This window comes from Xenopus tropicalis, chromosome 1, assembly GCF_000004195.4.
Source record: "Xenopus tropicalis strain Nigerian chromosome 1, UCB_Xtro_10.0, whole genome shotgun sequence".
Classification (NCBI taxonomy): Eukaryota; Metazoa; Chordata; class Amphibia; order Anura; family Pipidae; genus Xenopus; species Xenopus tropicalis.
This window is the reverse complement of record NC_030677.2, coordinates 89,040,512-89,053,195: the sequence shown is the minus strand read 5'-3', so window position 1 is coordinate 89,053,195 and position 12,684 is coordinate 89,040,512. Positions and strand designations below refer to the sequence as shown.

At 40.6% G+C, this 12,684-nt stretch overlaps 1 protein-coding gene across 2 annotated transcripts in view; it reads left to right on the top strand.

Moving 5' to 3' along the window:
- Positions 1-12,684, top strand: part of LOC101733496 (cyclic AMP-responsive element-binding protein 3-like protein 3) — a 180,331-nt gene that overhangs the window by 143,643 nt on the left and 24,004 nt on the right. For both annotated transcript variants that reach the window (XM_004919577.2, XM_004919576.3), the window contains exons 7-8: positions 1,428-1,496; positions 4,414-4,498. In XM_004919577.2, the coding sequence (XP_004919634.2) occupies positions 1,428-1,496; positions 4,414-4,498 (154 nt within the window). The remainder of the gene's footprint in view (positions 1-1,427; positions 1,497-4,413; positions 4,499-12,684) is intronic.

Genomic DNA, 12,684 nt, shown 5'->3' with positions numbered 1-12,684 from the left:
CACTTTTACTCCAAAAAAAGGGCTATCTCCACTTTTGTGTGGACAAATAGACCCCATGGAGTTGCAGATCAGTTCCCCTTTCCCTTAAATTCATGATCTCATGATATATGTTAATCTTAGGTTTACTCACAACAGAGTTTTGGCGAAAAGTATCCTATCTGCATCCTGTATTGAGAAGACAAAATCCTTGTTCATATTTAAAGTACCCTGAATATAAATTGTGAGCTGCCTCCCTACATTTCCTCCTTCCTCCAAATGTCTGCGGGTCCCTAGAATAGCGTTTCAAGCTGCCCAGTAAGCTGCCTTAGTAGAAAAAACCTCCTCAAAAGATCCAGTCTTTTGATATATTCACCACCACCATGGTAGTGAATTATTGGAGAAATAAAAAAACAGACTGATAAATAAGGTGGGTGCTGGTAGGTAGCACTTCAATAGTAAAAGATTATACCCAGCTGCCAGTGCCAAAGATAAATACAATACTAAAACGACAGCCTTTACAGGACTTTTCAGTGGAGAAAAACAGTGAAAGTTATTTTTCCTTTAAAGTAGTGAGGTTATATATCCAGTGCTTCAGTTCCTTACAGGAACTTTTGTCAGGGAAACCAAAACAATGCTTAAGTGTACATTTTTGAGCCAAATAGCATTGCTACCAACCTGAGTGTAATCAAACACAGGCCTACGTATAGGCAAATAATAAATCAGACTTCAGTTAAAACTGTAACAAGTGTGTGTGGAACTCCTGGCGGATCTACAGCAAGGTCTGTCAGCTTAAGTCATCCCAAGTTTATGCCCCAGTGCTGCATCAGTCGTGTAGCGAACTGCATAGCCTTGCATATGTCAACTGCTGTGCAGCAGCTAAGGTGATCCAAGACCCCCATTATACACCAGCTCTCCCCAACTTACCGGTGGAGTTACCTTGTGGAGATTGGTGAGCAACACTCAGCCATACCCCTGCCATAAGCAGTTTGTGATACCAGTTGCATCATCTAACAAGTCCCCAAAGCACATAACATACTGGTCCGCCCCCACTTATGTGGCTTGCTAAATCACCTGGGAGTGCTAGGTATTGTAGGGAATATTAAACCTGACTTCCATAAGGTAAATGTTCAGCACATGTAAGCCAGCAATATATCTAGAATGTTTTGTACATGGGTTTTTCCAAATAATGGTGAGCACCATGTCTTAAATGCCAATAAAACCATTTCTTTATGAATAAGCCTGTGGATTTGTCTGACATTAATAAGGTTCTGTCCTGTTATATTAGAGAAAAAGCAAACCAGTGAAAGAATAAAGAACTCTTTACAATAGAAAAAGGCATTGCTGTGTATCTGAGCTTTGTGGATAATGTATTTTTCCAGTTAATACCTCATACTTGTATATTATCACAATCAATAAATCATTCTAAATATTGTGGTTCTTTACTTAAGGATGTCAACGTGCACAGCCCAAAATCAGGAGCTACAGCACAAAGTTCTACAACTGGAGAAAGAGAACGTGTGAGTATAGCCACCTTGCAGTCTGATTGATGAATATTAAAGAGAGTGGGTGTGATTTTTTTTACTAGGCTCTGTAGAAAATATTCAGATTTTTATGGCTTTTGAGGTTTTAAAATTTTAAAGAGATTTAGCAATTATGTTATACATAACTTTATGCTATACATAACTTTCGTTCCTCAAGTCACAATTACATGATGTATTTGCAACTACAACATTACATGGGGTTATTAAAGGGGGACCCCGGATATAGACTTTTGGTGAGAACCCAATTTCCTCCGCTCCCACCGTCTTGCAAGAGGGTGAGCAAGGAAAACACATAGGTAACATAGGAACCAAGGTAAAAAAAAAAATGCACATCCATCAAGTTCAACCTTTTAATGTGTATATATAAAATGTGATTAACTGTATGTCTATCCAGAAAAAGGAAAAAAAAACCTGAAGCCTCTTGAATTTACCTCAGATAGAGGGAAATTTCTTTCTGGCTCCAACATGGCAATGGGACCATCTTGTACTAAGCTATTTTCAGTAACCCTGTAACCCCTTGCTAAAAAGTCATCCAATCCCTTCCATAAAAATCAATTAAATTTGTCTGACATGACCTATTCTTAAAATAAAGCCATGCTTATTACTGCTCATAATGCCATTCTCCAGAACATAAGTTTAAATGTGATCTGTTAACAAGCTTTCAAGAGATGTCTAACGTACTGGCCTATATCTGCCAGGCTGAGATCATAATCCCTTTTTAAAGCTAACCAATCCTCAATTTCATAACAAATGAAGTGGGTCTGAGAAAATCAGAATCAGCCCCTCCTAAAACTAAACTAAGCTATCTAAGTACCCAAAGGTTTATTTCAACTACCCCTGATGCCTTGTCCACATTTTGAGAAAACCTTTATGGTACTGTGTCAATCACTGAACCACTGTGGCCCTATCGGGTGGGTCTTGAAACTCTGACACCTTCATTTGTATGCACTAAAGAAATAAATACATGCAGCACATTTGCCTTTACTTTTATAAAACTTTTCTGTAATCTTTATTAATTGCAGCTTCGGTCCCCTCTGACTTTTTATATGCTTTTCTCTTCTTTCCTATTCTCTTCTGAATCAAGCCACATAGGGTAGTCCTTAACTCTCTTACATTTACTTCCTAAGGGAATACATTGAGAAAAGTAATAATTGAATATAATTTTTAATTACAACAATTTCTGTTCTGTTTTTAGCTGAAAATACTGTATAATGCCCCATTCTATGCTCTAAAGTTACTGCCCTTAAGGAACTAACATTTGCTTTCCTAAAATTCAGAGTCTTTGTTGCCCCAGTGTAATTTTGCTTTTTGCAACAAACATTAAATGAGATATCATTATTACCCAGGGGTTTAACTACTAGAACATTTGCTTTGGTCTTTGGAGATCACTATATTCAGTATAATGTGATTTCTGGTTGGCTTCTGTGATATAAAATTGTCACGCAATAAGTTTAGAAACTTGTTATCGTTAACTATCCTGGCAGTACTATTGCTCCAGTCAATATCAGTATTATTAAAATCCCCCAATATCATTACATGCCGCAAACTGGCAGCCATTTCCATTTACAACAGGAACTCAGCCTCTTGTTTTTACTAACTTGGGGTGGTCTCTAACATACCCCTACCATTAATTTGCTGAACTCTTAACAATTTATGAAAAGCTCCACCCATAAAGCTTCAGTTCACTTAGTTTCATCATCACTTCTTCCTTTATATTGACATTTAAGTCCTACTTAACAAACAGACATATTTCCTGTCCCTTCAAAACAAAATATAGGCTCATTTATTTACTGCCCAGTCTTGTGACTAATTCAGTCATGTTTTAGCAATGCTAATTATGTCATATTTCTTCTCCAGTGAAAGTTCCTTCCAGGTCTCCCATTTTTTTGTTAACATAAACATTTAATACTGTTACCAGCTTGTAGTAAGCTAGTACCAGTATTTTATGTATGTTAATACTGGTATGCAAATTGTGGTCCTCCCTGCCATTATCAATTCTCCCAAACAAGTCTGCACCCCCATTTTTTCTTACTATCCCATCTAACCTCATTTAATTTTCCACAGAATTACCCACTGAACCCTGGGGGGAGAGGATGGCTAGAGGGTTGGAGGTGATTTTTAAACTAGGTAGTTTAAAAATCACCTCCAACCCTCTAGCCATCCTCTCCCCCCAAAGCTGCTGCACCATCATCACTGAAGTGCTAAAAAACACAGTAGCCAACTAAAAAATCAGCCCACTTCATCAGAAACCCAAAGCCCTGCTCCCTTCATCAATCTTTCAGCCACACATTATTCTTCCTAAGCTCCCGCTGACTTCTTAATATTGCTCATAGCACAGGTTAAATCTCTGAGTTAATCACCTTGAAAGTCCTTAATCTTAGCTTTGCATCTTGTTTTTTAAAATCATTCTTGAGGGCTTTAACTTTGTCATTCGTACCGATGTGTACTATGTGTTTCCCAGCCCCACCCAAAGTGTAGCATGACTGGCAAGTCCAGGGTCGGACTGGGCCGCCGGGACACCGGGAAAAATCCCGGTGGGCCCCGGCTTTAGTGGGCCAGTCTGCTCATTTTTACAGTGCCACCTGCATTTTGTTAAGCAACTGGAATTCAAAATAGGCCCTGGCATTTCAAGTGCACAGAGGCCAAAACAGCCCCCCACCAGCCAAATAAATAGTGACTATCTATGGCATTTTAGAGCAGTCCCTCTGGCATTTGCCAGAATACACAGATTGCCAGTCCAGGCCTGTGAATAGGTGTTACTGAACTATATGCAGTTATAACTTATACTCTAAAATTGCAAAAGTATTGATTCTATGCCATGTAAATTATACTTAAGACCATGTTACTGCAGTTATTTTAAATATAAACATACTCTTCTCTTTTTTAATGCCAGGTCACTTCTTGAACAGTTACGGAAGCTCCAGATATTAGTCTGCCAGTCAACAGGGAATGTGGCTCAGACAGGAACATGCATGGCAGTAAGTGTGGAAACCATTTGTAAACAAAACTATCTGCTTGAGCAGCAGACATTGCATAGCAAATATATTTTCCAACTCATTTCAGTGGAATTTGCACAAAGAATATTCTTTTGGACACACTGGTACTCTGTAGTGCTAATTTACTCACAGAGATTGCATCTTGTACCAACTAGCTAACAAATAAAGAGGCATTTGTTTTTATTTTCTAACCTGTAGTTCAATTACTTATTTCTTATGTTTCTACTGCTATACAGCTGAATTTGTTCAATTAATATCAGCTTCTGTAACATTTTCCTAGTGAGATAGATTTACACAGATCTCAAAGGAACAATTCAGTGAAAAAATGAAAATAGATAGACTGTGCAAAATAAAAAATATTTGTAATATAGTTCGTAAGGAAAAAATGTAATCTATAAAGGCTGGCGTGAGCAGAAGTCTAACATAATGGCCAGAACTCTACTTCCTGCTTTCAACTCTCTAATCTCTTAGTTAGTCAGTGACTGTAGGGGGCCCACATGGGACATAACTGTTTAGTTGGTTTATGAGCATGCAGGTCAGATTTAAATGCAAACTAAGGAACAGTTATGTCCCATATGGCCCCCCCTTCAAGTCACTGATTGGCTTCTGACTGCTAATGGGCATAACAGTGCTATGGACATTATGTTAGACATCTGCCCGCTCCAGCCTTTATAGTAACATAGTAACATAGTAAGTTGGGTTGAAAAAAGACATACGTCCATCAAGTTCAACCATAATGCCTATACCTAACCTGCCTAACTACAAGTTGATCCAGAGGAAGGCAAAAAACCCCATCTGAAACCTCTCTAATTTGCCTCAGAGGGGAAAAAATTCCTTCCTGACTCCAAGATGGCAATCGGACCAGTCCCTGGATCAACTTGTAATAAGAGCTATCTCCCATAACCGTGTATTCCCTCACTTGCTAAGAATCCATCCAGCCCCTTCTTAAAGTTATATAATGTATCAGCCAGTACGACTGATTCGGGGAGGGAATTCCACAACTTCACAGCTCTCACTGTAAAAAATCCTTTCCGAATATTTAAATGGAACCTCCCTTCTTCTAAACGGAGTGGGTGCCCTCGTGTCCGTTGGAAGGACCTACTGGTAAATAAAACATTAGAGAGGTTATTATATGATCCCCTTATATATTTATACATAGTTATCATGTCACCTCTTAGGCGCCTCTTCTCCAGTGTAAACAGACCCAACTTGGCCAGTCTTTCTTCATAACTGAGACTTTCCATACCCTTTACCAGCTTAGTTGCCCTTCTCTGGACCCTCTCTAACTCAATAATGTCCCGTTTGAGCACTGGAGACCAAAACTGAACAGCATATTCTAGATGGGGCCTTACCAGCGCTCTGTAAAGGGGAAGAATAACCCCCTCCTCCCGTGAATCTATACCCCTTTTAATACAGCTCAAAACCTTGTTTGCCCTTGCAGCTGCTGCCTGGCATTGCTTGCTACAGCCAAGTTTATTATCTACAAGGACTCCAAGGTCCTTCTCCATTAGGGATTTGCCTAGTGCAGTCCCATTAAGGGTATACGGGGCTTGCATATTTTTACATCCCAGGTGCATGACCTTACATTTATCCACATTAAATCTCATCTGCCACTTAGCTGCCCAGATTGCCAGTTGGTCAAGATCCTGCTGCAGGGATGTCACATCCTGGATAGAATTGACTGGTCTGCAGAGTTTTGTGTCATCTGCAAACACTGATACATTACTCATAATACCCTCCCCCAAGTCATTTATGAACAAATTAAACAAAAGGGGACCCAGTACAGAACCCTGAGGGACCCCACTGAGAACCTTACTCCAAGTAGAGAATGTGCCATTAACAACCACCCTCTGTACCCGATCCTGTAGCCAGTTTTCTATCCATGTGCAAACGACTTCACTAAGACCAATAGACCTTAGCTTAGAAAGCAGTCGTTTGTGGGGAACGGTATCAAATGCTTTGGCAAAATCCAAATAGATTATATCTACTGCATCCCCACTGTCCAACTTCTTACTTACCTCATCATAAAAAGCAATTAAATTGGTCTGACATGACCTGTCCTTCATAAAGCCAGATAGATTACATTTTTGCCTAACTAACAATATTGAAAACATTTTTTTATTTTGCACAGTCTTTTTTTTACACTGAACTGCTTCTTTAAATTATTTGTAGCACAAACAGTTCACTGAAGACTTTAATTGTGAGGGACAAAACAATAATATACATAACCCAGCAACTTAATATGTGATGGTCACCTTAAAATTGGTTAACCCTGTCTGCTGAGTGTGAGATGTGAAACAACAAGCTAAGGGCTCTGGTACACGGGGAGATTAGTCGCCCACGGCAAAACTCCCTGCTCGCGGGCGACTAATCTCCCCGAGTTGCCTAGCCCTGCCATCCCACCGGCGAACATGTAAGTCGCCGGCGGGATGGCAGACGCGGCGGCGCGATTTGTCTTTTTCGGCGACTTACGGAAATCGCCCCGCCGCGTCTGCCATCCCGCCGGCGACTTACATGTTCGCCGGTGGGATGGCAGGGCTAGGCAACTCGGGGAGATTAGTCGCCCGCGAACAGGGAGTTAATCGCGGGCGACTAATCTTCCCCGTGTGCCAGAGCCCTAAGACATAAAATATCCCTCCATTCTATCCCTTTGTTCTATACAACATTATGTGCTGTTGGAAATTGTGTGAAGATTCCCCCTTCTTTCATGCCAGCAAGTCGCAGCACCTCTGATAGCTAATATCCATGGAAGCTATGTCAGATAATTAAAATTCAGTGGAACCTAAGGACCCGATCTTCTGCCACCTTCAGATAATGTCAGCTGCAATGCCCATTCTATCCCTTCGTTCTATACAACATTATGTGCTGTTGGAAATTGTGTGAAGATTCCCCCTTCTTTTATGCCAGCAAGTCGCAGCACCTCTGATAGCTAATATCCATGGAAGCTATCTCAGATAATTAAAATTCAGTGGAACCTAAGGACCCGATCTTCCGCCACCTTCAGATAATGTCAGCTGCAATGCCCAGTAAGACACATAAGCAGTCAGTCACTTAACCAGAACAGTGTGAGAACATGCACAGAACAAACAATATTTGGCTGTGGTGTACTTTCAAGTTTCAAGTTTTATTGTCATATACAAATAACAATGAAGCATCATTACCGTAATTAAATTTTTTTGACCCATGTAGACAAAAAAAAAAAAATATTAAATATAATAAAAGTGTGCAATAAAGGTACATGTATTTACAATAAAAAAAATGCAATGAAATATTTGAAATTGTGCAGTGAGGATTTAAAGTGGCTTTGCTTTAAGTGACACTGCGAAGAGTCCAGTAGTTATGGGGAGTGTGTGTTGGTGTGTGCAGAATGTCAGCAGTTCAGAAGCCTGGGTGGGTAGAAACTGTCTCTGTATCTGCTGGTGCGGGTCTGGATGCTCCTTTACCACCTGCCTGATGGTAGGAGTGTGAAAAGTCGGTGGCTGGGGTCAGAGAGAGACAGTGCTGTCTGTACAGGCAGGTCAGTCCTGGTGATGCGCTGTGCTGATCTCACCACCCTGTGCAGAGCTTTGCGGTCCAAAGCATTACAGCTGCCATACCAGGTGGTGATACAGCCGGACAGAATGCTCTCAATGGTGCATCGATAGAAGTTTGTGAGTATTCTGGAGTCCATGCCGAACCTCCTCAGGCGTCGCAGAAAGAAGAGCCGCTGTCTTGCAGCTTTTGTGATCACACCAACGTGGTGAGACCAACTAAGATCCTCACTGATATTGATACCCAGGAATCTGAAGCAGCTGACTCTCTCCACCTCTGCTCCCTCAATGTGAATGGGGGTATGTCCTCCTCCCTGCAGTCTCCTGTAATCCACAATGAGCTCCTTAGTTTTGCTGACGTTGAGCAGCAGGTTGTTGTCACGGCACCATGATGTCAGGGCTCTCACCTCTCTCGCCCTGTATGCCAACTCATCTCCATTAGAAATGCAGCCGATGATGGTGTTGTTGTCCGCAAATTTGATGAGAGTATTGGAGCTGTGTGTTGCTGTACAGTCTTGGGTGAACAGGGTGTACAGCTGGGGGCTGAGCACACATCCCTGCGGGGCACCAGTGCTAAGTGTCAGTGTGGAAGAGGTGATGTTGCCGATCCGAACCATGGAAATTTGGCCTTTGGAGACTAGGAGGAAAGCACCTAAGAAGGATTGTTTTTTTTTCTCAAATCCAGCCCTTACTGGGTAAAAAGTTTGCAAAGTTTGCTTCTAAGAAGCAGCTGAAAGAATGCAGTTTTCATTCAACCAATACATGTCACAGATTATGGCAAATGTTTATAAAGAAAGCCTATACTTTCACTAGAAGATGTTTGAAAGACTGATGTGCTGATAATAATTACAAGTAGGCTAAAGCAGGAAAACAGGCATCTTAGTCTGTAAGTAGCTGGATTGACACTTACATTGCAGTGTCGCCAGTGGATCCTGTTCATTCTCACTTTACCCATGCAGTTTCTACATTGGGCTTTATGAAGCAGTCTATCACTAGAAGACCTGTACAGAGGAGCTGTGTGATCATCAACTACAAAATGAATGTGTTTGGTGCTGCTCAGGAGTTTGGATGTAAAATCTTACAATCTAACAAGCACATCCCATTGGTGCCCATTGCTATGTTTAGAGACAGGAAAACAGTAATTGTAACACTAATGGGTGCCAAATGCCACATTTCAGTGTTTTTGTATAATGTCAGGTGCACTTTCCTTATTACGAAGGAATAAAACAGCAACATTTATACTTTTTCCTTTTCAAAACATCTTTATTGTTTTAAAGCGTAAACAAATCAGGAAAAATATATCAAAACAGCAATCATGTAGGTAAAAAATACAGGAGAATAATAGCATTTGCTGACAAGAAAGTATGAGGTATTACTTGTTACTAAGATAACCTCAGCTGAGTTATAAAGCAAAAAGAAAATAAAGTGATAAAAGATAAAAATTCAAAAAGAGCTCAGCAAAAGGAAGCAACATTTATCTATCTCTCCTTACAGTAGCTTGACAGCAATGTATGCTCTGATGTATTACATAGGGTTGAAAAAAGACCAGAGTCCAATCAAGTTCAACTCTTCCAGGGAAACCCAGCACACACAAACACAAAACTGACCAATCTATACACTCACATACATAAAATGGTTTATGTATGTGAGTGTATAGATTGGTCAGTTTTGTGTTTGATACCAACATCAAAACTAACTGTAGATTTTAGTATCACACTAGCCTTGCTTTTTCAAGAACTCATCCAAGCCCCTCTTATAGGCATTAACAAAATCTGCCATTACAGCATCACTAGGACCCTTGTTAATGCCTATAAGAGGGGCTTGGATGAGTTCTTGAATGAGTTCCACAACCTCAATGTGCTCACTGTGAAAAACCACCTATGCTGCTGCAAATAAAAGTCCCGTTCCTCTAATCTAAAGGGATGGCCTCTGCTGCGCTGATCATTTTTATGGGAAAAAAGAACATTGCCTATCTGCCTATTATCCCCTCTAATGTACTTGTACAGAGTAATCATGTCCCTTTGCAAACGCCTTTTTTCAGAGAAAACAACTCCAACCTTGATGCTCTAACCTCACAGTTTAAATCTTCCATCCTCTTTTCCATCCTCTGCACTTTCTCCAGCTCATTAATATCCTTAGGGACTTGCAAGACTGACAGGGAACTCATTCACGGCCAAGGTTAAATCTGGAAAAACTGTACAGCGGGGATCAGGCAGAAGCAAGGTCAGAGTCAGGCAAGGGTCAGTGGCAGGCAGTGAAGAATTGTAGTCAAAAAGTCAGGCCAGGCGTCACAATCAGAGAATCAATCAATACAAAGCTTAGGAACACAGAACCAGCTTGGGCAAGGATTTTTGGGCAAGGATTTTTAAGTTTGAATTTGACACCGATAATGATGTCAGCGCATCCACTAACATCATCGCGCAACGCAGAATGGCGCAAACACCATTGCACACATGCACACTTAGAGCCAGTATGTGCTGGAGCGCATCAAGGTAGGGTGCGCGCAGGAGTACGCTGCACTACAGGAGACTGGGGAGCGGTGCATCTGATGGTAGGGACGTGTGCCGGTCTTCCGGTGCTCCTTACAGGATTGGAGCCCAAAACTGCACTGCATACTCAAGGTGACCTATTGAATTAAATTTTTACGTAATTTATACATAAATTATGTTTTCATCCCTTGGGTCAATGCCCTTTCTTATACAAGACAGTACTTTATTTGCTTAAGTAGCCACAGAATGGCACTGCCTGGAATTAGACAACTTGTTATCCACAAAAATTCCCAGACCCTTCTCAATTAAGGATACCCCAACACACTGCCATTTAGTATATAACTTATATTATTTTTACAAACAAGTCCAAAGGGTTGAGGAGACTGCCTCATATGTCATACGTCTCTTAAAAAAATCCCATTTACATGGGATAACATGGGTTTACCCAATGGGTTTTTGAAGCAAAAGCCAGGATAGTAGCTGATCAGATTCCCAAATACAGACTGATTTCACCCTTCTTGGGGCTTATCAGTGCAGGGCTTTCTGACCAGCTTAGGCAGAGTCAGGAGTGGGAATTCACAAACAAGTCAAAAGAGTTGAGGAGACCACCTCATATGTATGCAAATAGACCCAAGGGGTTCTGGGTTGTGCTGTAACTGTCAGTATAAGGAAAGTAACAGTGAATGTTGTTTGGTTAAAACAAAACAACAAAAAACCATGATTATCTTCTAAATGTCTGTTGTAAGTCTGTTGTAAACAAGTTGCATCAAAATACTAACCTTGTATAGGGAAGGGCAACACTTGTTTATATGTACCCATATCCATGATACACCTATGTCTCTATGGCCAGTATCATTTATGGATTAATTTTTAGATTTCACCTATTTCTTTATAGAGGATGAATAAAAAATTATATACACAAGTGACCAATGTGAATGCTAATTAGGCATTCCCAGCACTATATCAGCCATTTTGATATTATCTTACATATAGAGAAAATTACATAATATTTAGCTTTATTACGTTACACAGGAATCAGACATGTGGATAAAGGGACAGACTTGTTCAGTGCTGGAAAACTGTGCTTAGTGCTTCAAACTCCAATTGCAGGAACAAAGAACAGGGAACAACATTTACACAGCTCAGCTGGGATTCTCATTGGAGGATTATTTTGCATATTAATGCAGCCACTAGCTTTGGAGAGCTGGGAAATGTTTCATTAAACAATGCAAAAACTCTAAAACCCACATTACATTACATGGCAACACAGGAACCAGTGCAGTCTGCATATTATGATTCTTATTAATCAGCTTCTATGGTTGATTTGCTAATTTACTACGTTCCCTAAGTTAAGCCTCCCAGAGCGAACTGAGCATGTGCAGGAGCCAAATCTTATAAAGGATGGTCTAACAAAGTAACAAAATCGCAACCCCCTCTGGACAAATTTGAAAACATAAATCATTACTTTAATTAGGAGCCAAATAAGGGCTGTGATTGGTTATTAGGCAGCTTCTATGCTCACTATCAGCTTACAGGGGGCTTTATTTGGTGGGAAATTTTGTTTTTATTCAACCAAAACTTGCCCCCAAGTCAGGAATTCAAAAATAACTCCCTGGTTTGGGGGCACTGAGAGCAACACTCAAGGGGTTGGTGAGCAACATGTTGCCCCCGAGCCACTGGTTGGGGATCACTGTCCTATAGGCTAAACCTCACCCACTGGGTTTTTGAAGCAAAAGCCAGGATAATAGCTGATCAAATTCCCAACTACAGACCGGTTTCACCCTTCTTGGGTCTGTAGTTGGAAATCTGATCAGCTATTATGCTAGCTTTTGCTGCCCAGTTTTCTAATTTTGTCAAATCTCTCTGCAAAGTAGCAGCATCCTGCATTGAACTTATAGCTTTGCACAATTAAGTATCATCAGAAAAAATAGAAACGGTGCTTTCTATACCCGCCTCCAGGTCATTAATAAAAAAGTTAAAAAACAAAGAACCAAGGACTGGCCCCTGCAGTACTCCACTAACAACACTGGCCCATTTACCACCACTCTTTGTAATCTATCTGTCAGCCAGTTTTCGATCAAAGTACAAATATTATGTTCTATGCCAATATTCCTAAACTTTATCATTAACTTTCTGTGAGGTACTGCAT